General features: G+C 33.4%; 1 protein-coding gene across 1 annotated transcript in view; it reads right to left on the bottom strand.

Annotated features, from left to right (window-relative positions):
- Nucleotide 1: 1 nt before the first annotated feature.
- Nucleotides 2–19,703, bottom strand: part of LOC127864774 (uncharacterized) — a 44,595-nt gene continuing 24,893 nt past the window's right edge. The window contains exons 3-4 of the mRNA XM_052404650.1: nt 60–259; nt 2–10 (exon numbers count right to left, since the gene is read on the bottom strand). Of these exons, the coding sequence (XP_052260610.1) occupies nt 2–10; nt 60–259 (209 nt within the window). The remainder of the gene's footprint in view (nt 11–59; nt 260–19,703) is intronic.

Raw genomic sequence — 19,703 nt, forward strand, 5'->3', positions numbered from 1 at the left:
CTCACTCCATCTTCCCATGTAGCAAGATTAGCCAGCTTACTCTGCCCCTCCCAGCCCACCTGGAGTACAGTGTGGGGCTGCAATGCACAGACCAGCACCTGGCCTGCAGGGGTCACATGTAGACCCTCTGGGCCACGTAGTGCTGGGTCTGTGTATGTAGCCAGGAGTGTGCCATCCCTGGCCAGGGTGTGAAGCTTGTCCTGGTTGTAGCTGGTGATGTACAGCCTGTCTCCTGTGGGACTCACAGCACACTTGTATACTGCAAAACAGAGTAACATCAAGATATTGAATTACTGTCAATGTTAAATAATCTTATTAAACATACTGCAGTGATATTGTATTACGCATATGTTGTTATAAATAAGCCTTTACACATCTAAAATATATGCATACAAATAGCTAAGTGTGACAATAAACTTCAGTATCAGTGTTATTGTGTAGAAGTTTGACATGTTGAAATGTGACTGGTGAGTTAGAAATGAAATGTTGCAAAATTACACAGATGGAAACAATTGCACAATAGAAAACAATTGCACAGTTCAATCAACATGTATACATTATGAATGTTGCTATACACAGCCATAATTGATTTCCTACACAGGTACCCATGTGATAACAATGTACTGATACTTCATACATGTGCAATATAATATAGGACTTAATTTGTATTTTTAAAGTGTTTAATTTTCTATATCAAGAAAAATAATACTTCAAACAAAGAATATTGATGCGTTTTTATCTATTTTCTCACAAAACCAATAACAACCGCATAATGCTAAAATTAATTATTAAAATTATTACCTACCTTTGAACTTCTTACAATCCAACCACAAGGCACGACTTAAATTTTTTAAGAGTACTTATTTATACAATGTTTTGAAATTTCTCAATTAATTGCATAAATACGTTTGAAAACTTCTTAAAATCCAAATATACCTATTAAAAGAGTATCTATTTTATATAATTTGTTATTTGTTTATTTAAAAAATATATTGCACTGTACAGTAATCTGACAACCACACAAATGCAAACAAGGTCAGAAAGTGTCTCTTTCCCAGGAACTCAGTTTCTATTTTTAGACATGCCATGTATTGACAGTCAAAGTACTTCATTACTTATGTTTATAAATCAATAATTCTGAAAACATGTATTATTTTGGCTACTGTAGCAATAAAATGGCACATATTCATTATTGAACAATTACTTTATATTATATCAGGGAGTTTCTGCTATGTAAAAATTGCCCTAAAAGGTACCTGATTCCAAACCAATATTGAACAAAAAAAATCCTAATGTCCATTGTTGTCTTTTTTTTTCTAAAGAAAGAATTGTCTAATGCTTATTATATATGAATTTTATTCTATTATAAACTTACAAAGTATATAACTATAAATTATATGATTTTTTCCAAACTGGCAAGGTAAAGGCCTGGGCTGGTATTCATAAAGCTCCTAAGGCAAATCTTTACATAAGCTGGATTTAAGTGAACATTTTAAAATTCAATTTTCTATTGAAATTCTAATTATTTCAATTTTGTACTTCCAAAATACTGTTCTTCTATGCAAAATTTACTTAAATAAACAAATTAAATGAAAAATGACACCAAAATGAAAGAGCAAACTACTTAAGGAATTTGTAATTATTTAAGAAATTTTCTTAAGTTTTACCCTTAGGAGCTTTATGAATTCCAGTCCTTATGTGGGACAATTTGGCATATATGGCAAGCATGTAACGCTGCACAAAATGCCTAGAAATCATGCCACAAAAACCGCATGAATTAGAGCTATAAGCAGGCAAGATGCGACGCCAAACGGGTAGGTATCATTAGTGTATCAATATCTTATATGTCGATGTACATAAATATCGTATTTGTAGGAGTATTACACCATGTAGATGGCAAGCAGTATTATTATAAACATTTTATTAAGTATTAATCGGTAAAAAAAAAGAATTTGATTCAATATGGCCTAATGTGTTGACATTTTACAGCATGATTTGCTAATCTCAAACTTGAATGATTAATTTGAGCAGACTGTCATTGAATATTTATGTTATCAGAACAGACCAATGTAAATACCAACAATCATTTCTTCTATTCCATGAATGCCCAAAATTGTGTTATAATAAAATTAAATGCCATTTATAATGAAAACGTGTTCTTATTAATACAACATTGAACTATTTTTACAATCTATATTGCTTGGTTCACTCATAGTAGATACAACACCAACACTCTACCCCACTGTAACATATTAAATTTGTGGCCATGTTACACACAAACTAGCATTTTTCATTTATCACTATGGCAAATTTAAGGTATGCTGGCTGTTAATAAATTTTATTTATTTTTTTCGGTATTTATTTAAACCCTTGTGCATATATTGATGTTGCAGATACACCAGGGTATGCTCTAATCATTGGTAGATAGAAATGGTCCAAACTCCATGAACAGGAACAAGCTGCCAACAAAATACCACGGGAAAAAGATCATTTCTATCTAGAAAGTAAAGACATGTAAATCTCTAATAAAGGTGATGAATTGCCGTTTCAGCCTTGCAACCCATTTTAAATTATTTATGCATCTCATGCTTTTCACAGTATTTGAATATAATATAAACAAGGGCTGTTTGGAAAAAATGCATGCCCCCCATAAGGGTTGTCAATTGTAGTGGTGGCCATTGTGTGAATACGTTTTTTGTCACTGTGACCTTGACCTTTGACCTGGTGACCTGAAAATTAATAGGGGTCATCTGCCAGTCATGATCAATGTACCTATGAAGTTTCATGATCCTAGGCCTAATTATTCTTGAGTTATCATCAGGAAACCATTTTACTGAGTCACTGTGACCTTAACCTTTGACCTAGTGACCTGAAAATTGATCGGGGTCATCTGCTAGTCATTATCAATGTACCTATGAAGTGTAATGATCCTAGGAGTAAGTGTTCTTGAGTTATCGTCCAGAAACCATTTTACTATTTCAAGTCACTGTGACCTTGACATTTGACCTAGTGAGTTGAAAATCAATAGATTTTATCTGCCGGTCATTATCATTGTACCTGTGAAGTGTCATGATCCTAGGCATAAGCATTCTTAAGTTATCATCCTGATACTATTTTACTGTTTCGAGTCACTGTGACCTTGACCTTTGACCTAGTGACCTGAAAATCAATAGGGGTCATCTACCAGTCATGATCAATGTTACCATGAAGTTTCATGATCCTAGGCGTAAGCATTCTTGGGTTATCATCCAGAAACCATTTTACTGTTTTGAGTCACTGTGACCTTGACCTTTGACCTAGTGACCTGATAATCACTATGGGTCATCTGCCAGTTATGATCAATGTACCTATGAAGTTTCATGATCCTAGGCCTAAGCATTCTTGAGTTATCATCCGGAAACCATTTTACTATTTAGAGTAACTGTGACCTTGACCTTTGACCTAGTGACCTGAAAATCAATAGTGGTCATCTGCCAGTGATGATCAATGTACCTATGAAGTTTCATGATCCTAGGCATAAGCATTCTTGAGTTATCATCCGGAAACCATTTTACTATTTTAAGTCACTGTGACCTTGACCTTTGACCTAGTGACCTGAAAATCAATAGGGGTCATCTGCCAGTCCTAGCGGATCCGTGGTCTAGTGGTAACACATTGGCTTCACAATCCAGAGATCGCTGGTTCGATCCCCCGCTGCACCTAACCTATTAGCTCGTCTTTCGCATGAGACGTTAAACCGAGGTGCAGTGTACTAGGTGCTATACATCGGGCACTAAAAGACCCAGGGTCACCTCTGGAACGGGGTGTCTCCTGTATCTTGCACTATCCCCCGTAACCAACTAACACGTCTTTCTGGGGGCGATGGCCATATGGGAGACAATCCCGATGCACTCGATAAAAAATAATGAAGAACAATGTACCTATGAAGTTTCATGATCCTAGGCCTAAGCGTTCTTGAGTAATCATCTGGAAACCATCTGGTGGACAGACCAATAGACCAACATGTGCAAAACGATATACCCCCTCTTCTTCGAAGGGGGGCATTATAATATATGCAATCAAAATTAATTTATTATAGACCATGCATTTTTACTCAAACTTTTCTTTACAAAATAGTGCAAAAAACAACAACAGTTAAAAAATGTATGTTATATGACACTCAGATCATGCATATTTATACATGTATGTAGCAATATTATTCAATAACATTTGAAAACATCAAACCTATTTCTAGTTTATCACTTAGGCACTTGGTTATTTGAATTTGAGTATGAAGTACCTCCTTTGAATTTAAATTGTATTGTTATTTGCATTTAATCAGCATATTTGTGTGTTGTTGTATTTATATAAAAGAAACATGCATTTATATCTTGCTATTACTTTTTTTATAGGTGTTTGAAAGTGCTTATCAGTCATGATGATTCTTCAAGTCAATGGAGTTAAAGCAATTCCAGGGATGGCTATTTATTTTTTATAGGGTTTGGTATTTATGTATATATTTATGTAGATCTAATTTTAACTAAACAGTAACATGCCTCTAGTTCAAAGATTCTTAAGATTAACAACCACTTTTGTAATATGGACGTGAATGGTTTTTGTGAGAACATAACATAACATACTTTATGTTGTAGGACTAGAAAATTAATATTAACTTTATTGAAAACCATTCAAATAAACATTAAGATTGATGTATGTATACTAATAAACTTATTCATTTAAGCTAGACTGCATCCAAAGCCTTAGGCTTATTGAGATACTCTCAAGTCTGTTTTCTGGGAAGAACCAGTACATTGTGTTTTTGTAAAGATCATGAGAACCCTCCCCAAGTAGGGATCATACCTGTGGCCTCCCAATGGCTAGGCAGGCACCATATCTACAATGCCACAACAAGATTATTAAACGATACCATATATATATATATATATATATATATATATATATATATATATATATATATATATATATATATATATATATATATATATATAAGATTTATGTATTTCATTTATGCCAGGTCACATGCTGATGACACCAGTGTCGGTGATGGCAGCTCTGGAAGTGTCAGTGGGCAGGCATCTCCTGACGAGAATGAAATCTCCACAAACAACAAGCAAGAGGACCATGATAGCCCTGTATCACTCCACTGCTGAAGAAAAGGCTGAAACAAATATTCTTGGCATACTTAATACTTAAATATAGGCCCTATTTAAGCACATGTACACTTGTGTGACCCCTGGGCTGGGTCAAATTTAACCTCAGGGGCATAATTTGAGCAAACTTTGTAGAGGACCACTATATCTCACCACATAAACATGTGGTAGCCCTAGGTCCTAGAGTTAAGGACAATAATATTCTAAAAGTTTTCACAAAATAAGCAAGATATGAGCGTATATAATGTTCAATTTTGTGACCCGTGGGTCAAATTTGACCCAAAGGACATAATTTGAACAAACTTGGTATAAGAGGACTATAAGAATGATGTTACTGCATACCAAATTTGGTAGCAATGGTCCGAATGGTTTTTGACAAGAAGATTTTTTTAAAGATTTCACAAAATAGGCGCTTTATAAGCGTTTATTCAATTGTGTGACTCCCCGGGGCAGGATTAAAGTTGACCCAGAGGCATTATTTGAACAAATGTGGTAGAAGTTTATTAGATGTCTATACATACCAAATTTGGTAGCCCTAGGCCCAATATATATGGACAAGAAGATTTTTAAAGTTTTCACGAAATAGGCCCCATTAGTGTATGTTCAGTTTTGTGACCCACCACACAGTCAAATTTGACCCAAGGGGCATACTTTGAACAAACTTAGTAGAGAACTATTAGATGTCACTACATACCGAATTGGTAGTCCTATGCCTTGCAACACTTTTGTCGAAGTAAGCTGACTGAACTCAATTCAAACTATCATACATGTAGGGATGCTCTTAAGCCTTGGTTATTTGGCAGTCAGACCGATGTTAAAACAGTCACAAACTGCTTGTTTACTGGGGTTAGGAAAAAATACTTCAACTTGACAGGGTGATGGAAAGTTTTGTTTACTTGCTGAGATCACGTTTTCTGGAACATGACCGTTTATATAAGCATTTATATAAGCATGAGTATAAAAGTGGGGTATTTTTAGAACAAATCGAGCCATTATTGATAGCAACTCGCACAGTAAACATTATAATTTTACGGCTTTACAGTAAGTGCAGGAGAGACGGACATTTACTTTCTGGACGGATTATATTTGTGTGGGAGTATCTTGTTTCTTTCTTGTTTTGATCTTGTTCAATTTCTTAATAAGAAGTACATACATTAACAATACAAATAAGAATAATATGCATTAACAAAACAACATATACAAACATTTTAAACAAGAATAAAAGACTATATATGCTATAAAAAGACTTGTTGCTTTCTTTCGCAAACTGATGAGTAGTTAAACGAACCTGGAACATTTAAGTCAAAACAAAAAATTACACAACGCGACTTAAACGAACCTTTGAACTCTAATATATTCACATAAGGTTAGAAGAGCCACAGCCTTATGGTTAAAGGACAAGAAGATTTGTAAAGTGTTCACAAAATAGGCACTATATAAGCATATAATCGATTGTGTGGCCCCCAGGGCAGGGTCAAATTTGACCCCTGGGGCATAATTTCAACAAACTAAATAGAGGACTGTACATTATGTCACTACATACCAAATTGTGTAGCCCTAGGCCTAATGGTTATGAACAATATTTTTTTTAAGTTTTCACAAAATAGGCATTATAGAAGCATATGTTTAATTTTGTGACCCCCGGGGCAGGATCAAATTTGACCCCGGATAAGATTTGAACAGATTTGGTAGAGGACTATTAGATGTCACTACATACCAAATTTGACAGCCCTAGATCGGATGGTTATGGACAAGAAGATTTTTTAAGTTTTCACAAAATAGACCTGATACATGTATAAGCATAATTATGTTCAACGTTGTAACCCCAGGGCACAGTCAAATTTGACCCAAGGGATAAAATTTGAACAAACTTGGTAGACACCTATAAGATGTCACTACATACCAAATTTGATAGCCCTAGGCCTGATGTTTATGGACAAGAATATTTTTAAGGTTTTCACAAAATAGGCTCCATATAAGCGTATGTTCAATTTTGTGACCCCAGGGCAGCGTCAAATTTGACCCGAGGGGCATAATATAAATAAACTTGGTTGAGGACTTTAAGATGTCACTACATACCAAATTTGGTAGCCCTAGGCCAAATGGTTATGGACAAGCCCTTTATAAGCATATATTCAATTTTGTGACCCCCGGGGCAGTATTAAATTTGACCCCAGTGGCATATTGAACAAACTAAGAAGAGAACTATTACATGTCACTACATACCAAATTTGGTAGCCCTATGCCATAGGGTTATGGACAAGAAGATTTAAAAAAAATCCCACAATAGGCCTTATATAAGCATATGTTCAATTTTCTGACCCTCGGAGCATGATCAAACTTGTTCCCAGGGGCATAATTTGAACAAACTTGGTAGAGTACTATAAGATACCACTACATACCGAATTTGGTAGCACTATAGACGAGAAGATTTGTAAAGTTTTCACAAAATAGACCCTATATAAGCCTATGTTCAATGTTGTGACCCCTGGGGAATGGTCAAATTTGTCCCCAGGGGCATAATTTGAACAAATTTGGTAGAGGACTATTAGATGTCTCTACATACTAAATTTGATAGCCCTTTGCCCAATAGTTATGGACGAGAAGATTTTGAAAGTTTTTACAAAATAGGCCTTATCTAAGAATTTTTTTAATTTGTGACCCCCTGGGCAGGGTCAAATTCTACCTCAGGGGCAAATTTTGAACAAATTTGAAAGAGGTTTACCCCAGGAACATTCCAGAGAAATTTCATCAGAATTGGACTTCCCAACTTTTGATATTTTTAATTCTTTGTTTTTGACATCGATTGAATTTGCCTACGATTTATGTTCTGAAAAACTGAAAACTGTTAAGATTGAGAAGGGCGTATAAAAAGTTGACCAGTTGATGAGTTTCAATGACATAAGAAACAAATTATTTGAATTGTGATGCAATAAAATGAAAAAAAAAAACTCTTCATTGCAAGTACTGTATTGATAGATAAAACATTTGTTAATTTTGAATGAGTTGTATCTTTTCATTGTATTGTTGTTCTTTGAGTGCTTTGTACAGTCACATGTGACAATAACATATACTTTCAAATCACATATATCACAGGCCATATAAGTATAGATTGATATATTTATCACAACAGTCCACTTGATTAAAAACTAAACAATTGGTCATGTGTTTATATAATTAACCAACAAAGACTTGTAGAATAATATGAAAATAGTTTTTATTGTTACAGTGCCCATATGAATTTATAAGTGTATTTCTATGATGTCAAAATGAAACACTTCAGGTATCTGTAAAAAGACTGTTGGAAACTTTTTTGGTTCATTATAAATGAGCATAATCTAATTACATAATTTTGCAGACATTTCTAAAAAGTATGGGATACAGAGATATTGCTCATTTTTAGAATTTTCCACTTTTACCACAATTATTCCTAATTTTAATTGTATCTCTATTGATGGTTTTACTATATATTTAAATAACAAAAAATAAGGAGACACTCATCAAAAATATTCATTAAAAATAATCCAAGCAATTTAATTTCACGTGATTAAATCATTGTCAGTAAAAAGCATTAATATTAACCGACTGGAAATGAAATCAGAATCTTAAAGCAAGCAGACGAATAAGGCACTTACTTAATAAATTAACTCTTTTTGGAAGGCACAAAACATTTGATCTAGAAAGACATTCTCCTAGCAGAGTTGTCGTTCGTGCCTCAACATACAACATCTCTGCAGCGGGCTCGATTCCAGAAATCTTGGCGAAACACATCAAAGTAATTTTACGCTCTTTCATGGAAATATATATCTAGGAAACCAAGCATAATATTTTAAGTAATAACCTTTAGAAACTGCATATATTGTTAATTTAACGAGATATTTAATAACAATTATGTGAAAAATTTTCATGCCCATTTACGCAGATAGCATCACTCCCCTAAAATGTAAACAAAGGCCGAAATGGTGATGAAAAGCAAGTGTTAATCTACAAACACATTGAAAGTTTCGTGTATGTTTATGTTAAATGTGTAATTAAATGAAATAGCTAATTATGGGAACATATCGTAAGTTTGCAATTTGGATAGATAGATAATTATTATTTTTGATAATTATTAGTGTATCATTGTATGAAGATAATGATCAATGTTTTTGTTTTGTTTTGTTCTGGTTATTTGGCTAGGCTGGTCTTGGTTATTGCTCTACCTCATATATATATACTACTATGTGCTTCTAACGCAAGCATTTTTTTTTAATTATTATGTTTTACGGGAGCACCCGACCCTATTTTTCGACAAATAAAAATAAGCCACTTTCATTTTTTTTATTTACATTTCACCCGCCGACCTGGTATTTCATCCAAAACAAGAAAAAAAATTGCGGAGATTGCCTAAAGTGTTGTTCAAAATTTGTTTATAATATGGGTTGTTTCGTTGTGCCAAGTCGACTTGTAAAGCGTCAGCGATTTTCATTGGCTATTGCAGCCAATACCACAGGCTATTAGCCAATCGGTGAGTATTTAACAAATGATTTTCATATTGCATTTCCGAAATGACGGACATTAACAACAACGAGACGAATGTAGCATATTTTAAAATCAAATTAATTAAAAACGGAGCAGAAACAATTTCAATTAGAAAAGTCAATCTTCAGAACACCATTGTTGATATCATGCCCATATTATGTGATACGAAATTAAAAATAATTAGAGTTTTTGCAGAGGTGTCACCATCAATAACTTTCGGTGTGTTTAAACTATTTGGGTAGGTTTAATAAATGTGCGTATTTATAAAAATGTAGACCCTGTAATGTTTTTATTAAACATTTTTTTTAGATAAAAATCAACATCCCGAAAATGTCCAAGAAGTACTACTTCACGTTTCTTTATAATGAACATGAGGACTGAACTGCAGGTACTTGCATCAATAATCCCATTCTCCACCCACCCATATATATTCTTTATTTAGAAAAAAAGTATTCAACACAGCTTCTGAAGAAAATTAGATTGGGTCCGGATGTCCGTCAAAGTCACAATAAAGTTTTAAATATTTTTCTTAGCAAATAAACATGCTTAGTATTCTTATTAACTTAAAACAAAACATTTTTTCCATATATTAAACTGTATAACTATTTTTACATCAACATTTTAACCATTTTTCCGGTACCTTTACCAAGTTATGTCAGTTTGGATCAGTTCATTTAATTGAATTTCTACAGACGAAACCAAAGTTTTGACTTTCAAAATATCACGAAAAAGCAAATGGAATTTATTTTTTAAATATTTGATCAGTTTTGTAAATCAAAAATATATCTTTAATGTATTTTTCAAAAATAAGTTATTATGTAGCCGAAATATGATGTTCTATCAACTGTACATAATGTTTTCATACTGCAGGATTTGTTCTGCAAGGAATGCAAGTAAATTTATCACACCTCAGGCTCTGTTGATAAAATGTGCTCAATTGGCTCTATGTATTTGTTCCAACGGTTATTATTATCTTCACATTTATATAGCTCTGTCTGTTTATTATATATCCAACACATGTCTGTTTATCATATATCCAAGAAAATGTCATTGCTGTTTCTCCTTAAAATAATACAGACAACGCATTCCATAGAAATTTTCATTTGAACTTAAACTTTGAATAAGAGAGGAACAAAATAATATGTGCAAAAGTTTACACCATTTTATTTTGACAATACTGTGAGTCGTTTACGAAATTATTTAAATAAAATATTATTTTAAAAATATACAATTACATAGTTCAACAGTTGTTTTCTATATATAATTAATATTGCGAGTAGATAATATACAGTCAGCAGAGCAATTCTACTAGAACAATTAAAATACTTGCTACATGTACTATTTAATTCTTTATACGGCTTTCACTTAAGAAAATGTTCAATGAAATAAATCTAGGTTTCTAGGTATATTGTGTCTTTTACCTCAATATTTTGTTGGGGCTAATGTGAATTCAAGCCAATGGACATGATACAAAAACTACGAAGATTACCAACATACAATGTCACATACAAAATAATTATCACCCATGCTTTTTGAGAAAACAAGATTGTTTAAGCTCTTTATTATATAAGTAAATATTAATCATGTGAAACAAGGAAGAGTTATTTTTTACTCCAAATGTTTGATTTGATCACACCTAGAAGAAGAAAACACTAACATGTTACACCAAATATTGAACCCCTGACCCTTGCAGTTTCTGTGTTGTTAGGGATTATCAAATACATTAGTCTATATAACTCAGTTGACCCCTGAAGCGCAAACAGTTTTGACCACGGAGACATGCTTTGAGGAAACTTAGCAAAGAACCACTATATGGTTGGCATGCAACGTAATAAACCAATGGGCCTTACGGTTTCAGAGAATAATTATATTATTTATATTTATAAGCAAAACAGTAACCCCTAGGGAGCGCATATTTTCTGCATTATTTGAACAAACTTTAAAGAGAACCTGAGTGATCACAACGATGTTACACACCAAATATTGTATTTGTCTGATGCCCCTTGTGTTCACTTTACATATATAAACACTATAACTCTCTCTGAATATAAAATAAAATGCAGCACATGTTTTTATAAGTCTATAACTCTTGGTTTCTTAAATGAAATATTCATATTTTATGAACTAGAACTTTCACTACACAAAGTTTGAATCAAGATCAATTCAAGCACAGTCTCATCAGGATCCAAAGTGTTCGCTTAACCTCTTTAGAAGTACTGACTGAATGTTGAACAGTTTGGATCCTGATCAGACTGCTCTTTTTGGAGCAAAAATGGTCGCAATCGCCCTAAGGTTCAAGTTCCTGTTACTTAGCTCATTTTTTTTCTCATGATTGATACAAATTATGATGATATAAAGCAAGTCGGTTGTATATTAAAGAGTATTTTTAGTGTGCATATTCCACCCATGGATGAAAGTTACAAAGTTGGTTGTTATTTAAAGCTATTAAGGCCACAATTAAAATATTGTTGGTTTGTCCTTTACCGACCCTAAATTTAACAGGTAGGTAGGTAGGTAGGAAAATTATTTTATGGTAGAAATTATATTTTAAATACACTAATAGTCTATGAATATTTATAACAATGGTATTAAAGCACTGTTGCAGTGTAAGAAGTCCTATGTAGCTTAACCATATCTTGTTTGCTGTTTTCTTGCATATAGTAATATCAAATGCATGCTTGTGTGTTATTACATCAAATATGTGTTCAATAAATGATGTTAATTGCTCTGAATGTAAATAAATATCTACAATAAGGAAAACATCAATACCACTTATTGTATCAAGATATTTATAAATTATGATATTCCAATGTAATTGTAGAAACTAGCATGCATTGGTTTGGTTACTTCGGTTTGCAGTAAGTATAAAACTAATTAAAATCATTTTTCACTTGAATGAATGAATCAACAGTAAAGCAAACCGTTTAAGAAGCTATAGAAATCATTTGACTGACTGTGACAACCATATTTAAACAAAATAAATCGTTTCAATGTTTCATCTAAGTTCTAACTTAAGGTTAAAAGCGAAAGTAGATTAACATGTGCAAATATTTACTTCATTTGAAAACTGTTATCCATTTCAAACTGAAATCTTCAGTTAAATAATAATAAAAACAAAATGTTCAAAGCACAAGAGATGCTGTGCTTTTAATTTGTTTAGATCGTATTCACAATTGAACAGAAGTTTACATGTTGACCTTCATTGAAGGTTAACACTGTCCGCCATTTTCATGATTTTGATTGTTTTGACAGGAAGCAAAAATCTCTTCTATTTCCTGTGCAAAACAATTTTATAAACTTGTAAATTAATTTCTTTTTACTGAAAATAGTTATAAAATTAATGTTTAAACCATATGTGAAATGAAATGTGGCATGACATGTCTTTAAAAAAATAATTTTGAAATCGGAACCACATGTACTTTATTGTTTTAAACAAAATGGCAGTCTAAGTTGACAGTTTATAGACGCTTGCATAACTGCACACCTCCTATTATTCCAAAATATTGACTACAGTATATGTCATTCACAGCTGTTGATAATGACTCCTAACACTTCCCATATACATTTGGTTTAAAATCATATCTCGCAATATTGAACGCTTAATTACAACAACCAGTTTTGAAAAAAGGTCGCACATAAATCAACCTTTACAACAATAATTGTTGTGCAGACACCTTTTTTAAACAGAAGATTACTCCACGAGGTTGGATATTCGCGTAAAAACAGTCATTTAATGAGCGAACGCATGCAATACATCATTAAGTCCATATATAATTAAGAGCGGTGTATGCACATATTCGTTATTGAACATATTCCTCTTAATTAAGCACAATATATTTAAAGAACATACTTTTTTCTCGTCGATGATAGAAGCTTGTCACCGTTCACCAACCAATTTCACTCCTCTGCACTTAACCTACTGCAACATGGCTGAACTTGTCGAACGTTCGCTTCGCAAGTACACCACTTTGACGGTTTGGATTGGTGGAATGTTTAAGACTTCCTAGTCAAAGATCCTAGTAACAAGTGGGCTGTAAGCGAAATAAACAATACAGCCTTGTGCGTTCCGGCCGTTGTACCATTTACGCCCTTAGTCTTAGTTGAAATGACAAGTGATACTTGAAAAAAACTGCGATTGCTATAAAGCGGCCCGTACATGTGTAGAAACCGCGCTCTATAAAACGGTTTTATTGGATGTGCGTGAAGTGTCGTCCCAGATTAGCTTGTGTGGTACCCTTCGTGTGTGTTTAAATGCCTGTAATTTAGTATGTGTTTGAAAAGATTTTAATAGAAATAATTTGTGATTACAGGTTTTCAAGTTATAATGTTCAACACAAATTTGCACATTCATCATAATTTTCATTATTTTTGTCTTTATTTTAAAATATGTGTTTGAAAGCGGGTGCTGTTTAGTGTACAATAGCTTTTTGCACAAAATGAAATTGATATCTACCTATGGGTTTGTGTGGGTTTGTGTTCGAGAGTGCAGTAATTTTCATGGAATGAATACTGGGTATAAGGATAATTTATAGAATGTAAAGGACTTAAAAAGCCGATTCAAATAAAAGTATATGCTAGATATTTTATACGGGTTCTAAGATATCACATTACACTGAAACATTTTACTGTGAGTGCTTCAAACTTTTTATTCACTTGGTGACTTTTATTAAAATTTGTAAGCAAACAAATACAACACCAATTTCACTATTTAAGTAAAAAAACGATGCGACTTTTCCCAATCTGAAAGGCCCCGGCCCTGTTCTCGAAATGGTGAAGAATTAAAAAAAACATTCCAAACTTAGCCAAGTGACTTGCGGAAGTAAGTAAACGATGGACATTTTAAGAAACATATACTTCGTTAAAATGAAAGCAATTTAAAACATGTGTGTTCCCATACTGCTCGTCGGGTCCAAGAAATATATCCAAATCATCTAAAAAAATTAAATGCTGCAAGCTATAGATCCCGCAATTACGTATTTGCTGAGTGTTCTTATGTCATTTGCGAGCTTTAATTTGGGTAAATACATTCATATTGAATTTTTCAGTACGACTAAAGTTATAGTCAAAAATATACATTTTCGTGCAAATAGAAATAAGTGCGGATACTTTGTTAGCGGTGTAAGGGCCTCAGCAAAAATATATGTAAGTAAAAATAAATAGTTTGTACATTAAGAAACATCTGTTTGGACTCCGGACCATTTTAAAGGGACCTGTTCACGTATTGATAAATTGAAAAAAAAATGAAACATAAAATGTTTCAGATTTGGAAATGTTCGTTGTAGTTTTTTTTAAGAAAACAGTAATACGAGAGTTGCTTTCAAAATGAACAAAAGGAATCCGTGTTTTTTCAAGCACATCCACGGTTTTCTCGAACAGAGCAGATGTGCTAAATACTATACTTCAATGAACATGCAATTTGTCAATATTATTTAACATGCCTTATAAGAACATTAGTGAAGCTGTGAAGGGCATTGTTTTAGGCCTTTTGAGATGCAAATGCAGTTACAGAAGCTTTCAAATGAACTAAAATGATGGGCCATGCTATTTCTTTGGGAAGTATTCGGAATATTCGACATGACGCTATCGTATAGCGCAGAACAACGCCTGGTGGTGCTACAAATTCAACTTCAAGTAGACGTCAATATAAGGTTACGCCTGACGTCGTATGCAAAATTCGTCGGTGGATCTCTAAAATCAATCTGCCGACCCAGAGAAAAAAGGCATTGGACACAGGGATGTTCAAGGGAACAGTATACTACATCATTAGGCATGTTGTGAAATCAAAACTACAGAAGAAGTTCAAGGCTCATCAGCTCAACATGGCACAGATTCAGAAGCGCAGGGCCAGGTCTTGTAAGCTATATATCTAAATCTTAAATGTGGCAAGTGGAGAGTTTGTTACATTTGACGAGCGATGCTTTATCTTGGTGGAAGTTATGAAAGAAGAAGAGTATGTTATGTCAGAATGGGAGAAAACGTTGGCAATAAACTGAAGTTTGTAAAACATGATGCGTTTGCCCGTGGCTTCATGGCGTGTGCTGCTTTATCGTCCAGAGGTAAATCAGTGATCAGAATAATTCCCAAAGGGACAAAGGTAAATTCAGAATACTATATCAATAAAGTTCTGAATCAATTTATACGAAAGGATGTACCGAGACTCTTTCCGGTGGATAAACACGTCATGACTTTCCATCAGGAAAGTGCATCTAGCCACAATTTTAAACACTGTTTTCTAAAAAAAATATCAAAACATTAAGTTCATAACACCCGAAGAATGGACTTAAGTCTCTAGATGCGATCCATATGGATTTTGGTATATGGGGATACTAAAACGACGCTTACAGAATCGACACGCAAATTCACTTTCTGGTCTAAAAAGAGCTCTGAAGGACGAATGGTGCAAATAGGAACAAACAACCATCAACTAGACGTTGAAATCTTGGCCAAAGCGTTGCAGGATAAGTTACAATTGCCATGAATCTCATATTGAGCATTTGTTGAAAAAAAATGTCTATAGATTATAAATTATTCATATTTTTGTTTTGTTCGTCATGAAATTGGGCACCTCTCGTACTGAACATTTATGATGCCCTTAAATATCCATTATTTGCATCTTTTGGCGATTTAAAAACCTGAAATTTATAAAGAGTTACAAACGCGATAGGATTGAATAACTTGGAAAGTTGAATTGATATCGTTATATTTTGTGACATTACGAGGAATGCTTATACAAAGTATAAAATATGCCATGAACTATATCAGCATGGATGAAGGAGTGGTTAAAGCGCTAGACGTTTACTCCAAGTGTCAGTGGTTTGGGTCCAGGTAAGGATTTTTGTTTTATACTGGAGCTCTTTAGTACCGATGTTTACATTTATTAATTTAAAGCATTTAATTACAAACTTCAAACCAGGTCAAAAATCAGTAAACAAGCCCCTTTAATATATACAGATTTATCATATCCGTATTATGCGGCGGCCACTAAAAAACGGAAACCGTCGCTTGCTGAAACAATAACAACATTATTGTCCTTAATTCATAACTCACTGACTCACTGTTCTTTTTCCACGAATGGTCTATTTTTAGTTTGGTTTTGGAATAGTTTGCAGACGGATAAACTGCACGATGCTGAGTGTTTATATCGTTATTCAAAAACGTTTTCATGCCAACAAGAAGTGTCCATATTGCAAATTACTAGAAGTTGGTATACACATGTTTTAATAAAACGTACTTAACCCACCGCAAACGACAACGAAATGATGGTCAGAACATTTATCATTATACTCAGTTATACATGGTTAATTTGTAAATTCACACATTCATTAAAAAAATATATAAGAAATTACTTGACGTACACATTATTACCTTTTTATAAATTATTCACTCGAAATGCATTCAAGTAAGAGTTTACAATAATTAATGAATCAAATTAACTTAATTGACTCGCGTCATGCGAAAATTGGTCTTATGCCATATGCGACCAGCGTAGCTTCAGACCTGCCTGCGCATTTGCGCAGTCTGGATAGGCGATACCCAATCCACTAATGAGACCACGAAACCTTAGGTGACATTATAGTGGACAGCGTAGATCTTGGCCGCCCGTAGTTAAAGCCGATGTTCGCATGTCCGTGAATATAACGAATACCCATATAACATAATCTAAATACCACCAATAATTGTCTAATGTCAGATATTGCTGACAGTCAGATCCTCGGACTTGCCTAATTTACAAAAAAGGCGTAAAAAAGTTGTTTGTTTTCACCAACCCAATTGCACTAACGTCCCTATGTGTTTGTGCGAACCACACCCTGATTTTCGGTATTGCAATATTAGTTTTCGATCATATTCACTAAAATAACTATAACATAAAGAAAACAATCGATCAACTTTACTTAACTGACTTCAAATTGACCAAAACCATATAAATATAATGTTAAATACAGAGTGGGAAGATTTCTGCATGTCATGGCATATTCTTATTAAAGGTAATTAATCGTAAAAGAAAAATTTAGAAAGCAAAACTAACGTTTAGTCGACCTACCTACCATCATGTTTGGCTATGTTAGTGAAACTTTCTTTTGGACTAACTATACGAAAACTTTGTACCTATGTGCTCTATTACCCCTAGATAATCTAACTTTTACCTGTCAACATTTTTGCTTAATTGGTAATTGTAGGCTCAGGAACCACTTAAAAGTACCCCGGGTACTCTGAAGTATACTACCATGTACCCCGGGTACGGAGAATACGCTTAAAGGCACCCGGCCATACTCCGGCGTACTTTTAAACATATTTCCACACATATTAACACAGCATGGACATGGGCCTATTTGTGTAGGTCCCTGGCATGAATAGTTAACAAAGACATACGTTAAGAGAAATCTAGAGAACACAAGTGGAACTATTTAAGTTTATTTAAGGCTCATTATTGTTCATGTTAACATTTCAATCGTGAATTAAGATGTTATTAAGAAAATTTAATAAATAATTAAATCAGTTTAGTAAATATTGAGAACAGCACAAACAGCGTTTATTTCAGGCAATAAACTTTGATTTTACATGTAAAACGTTATTTAAATAAAAAATAAGAAAGTTATAGACAAAAGCTGATATGTCCTTTTCAATAAAAAAAGTATGACATGTCCTGACATCTTACACAGTTTTGCAAACGAATAACTCCGGTACTTGTTCATTTAAAATCACAAAATTCATTATGTATTAGCTTGAGAGCGATTTTTAAATAAAAGATTGCTAAAAACCAATATAGTTTTAGACTTAACTAGAAACATAATTTTAATTTAAAAAAAACTATACCTGAAATCTTACAGAGTTCCGCTAATAAATATTTCCGGACCAATTTTAGAATCACAAACTTCATTTCGGCTATAGATGTGTATATTACCTTTAAAATGACTCTTACAAGGGAAATATTAATAACGAAATGGTAACTGTAAAGACAAACAAAGATATGTACTATTCAATAAAAAAGCCATCCTCGGTCTTTAAGTACTGTTTATTGGAATAAAGCGGGTGTACACTATGATAACGTTGTAATCTGCCGAATTCGTCAGTACCGTTTTAGTAGCGGGTGACGTAATGGCCAATATGGCGTCGGTCAATTTATGGATTCTGGGATTGTCTATCGGGGCATATGAAATTCCAACCATCGCAGCGACCTAGATCGGTCAGGGGCGATAAGAATGGACAGGGATAACGTGCACGAATAAATATTGCAGTCGGCTCTTTTATGATCGGCGAATACGAAAATAAAAAAAATACGCTTTCAAAAATCGCAATAAAAATTTGTTGGGTCGGGGGGTAAAAAGTGGGTCGGTCGGTAAAGGGCAAACAAACTTAATTTTACTTTAGGCCTAATCAATGTAAAAAAGTTTTCAAGTCTTTTTTATTTAAGTCAAATGCATGCTATATTTGTTATAAACCTACATATGATATACACTCAACAAAAGTTTAACGATCACTATAATACACTACACACCTGGCGTGTTTTTTACAGTCTCTAATGAAGCAATATAGTATAATACCTGCGAAAGGTGCTTTTACCTATAAATATATATAAAAATATGTTTACTATTATTATAAAAAGCTTCTACAACAGTGTAATGAGATATATAAAACACTAAAAGGTTAATGCGAGTATACATAAGGTTAAATTGGCTGAATTTTTAATTTTCAACAAAAATCTGTTTAGACAATTTTATTTTAATTTGTTAGACTGCTCACTTTTCATGCTTTTATTTTTATTTATCCCCCCGACTCATTTTTTTGAAAAATTTCCCGTAAAACAATTTAAAAAAATGCTGGCCTAAGCCTCTTTGCCAAGCTTATTTATTATTTTAAATTGTCTTAATTTATTTGTAGACCTAAGGTCTAGATTAGCACAAATATTTTGTTTTATGTTTTATTCCTAGTTACTTCCTTTAGTGTGACAAATGCTTTGCTATTTATGCCATTATGTACTTCAGTATTATGCTTGTCTTAACCATGTTTAAATTACCTTACTGTCTCTGTTAA

This window comes from Dreissena polymorpha, chromosome 1, assembly GCF_020536995.1.
Source record: "Dreissena polymorpha isolate Duluth1 chromosome 1, UMN_Dpol_1.0, whole genome shotgun sequence".
Classification (NCBI taxonomy): domain Eukaryota; kingdom Metazoa; phylum Mollusca; class Bivalvia; order Myida; family Dreissenidae; genus Dreissena; species Dreissena polymorpha.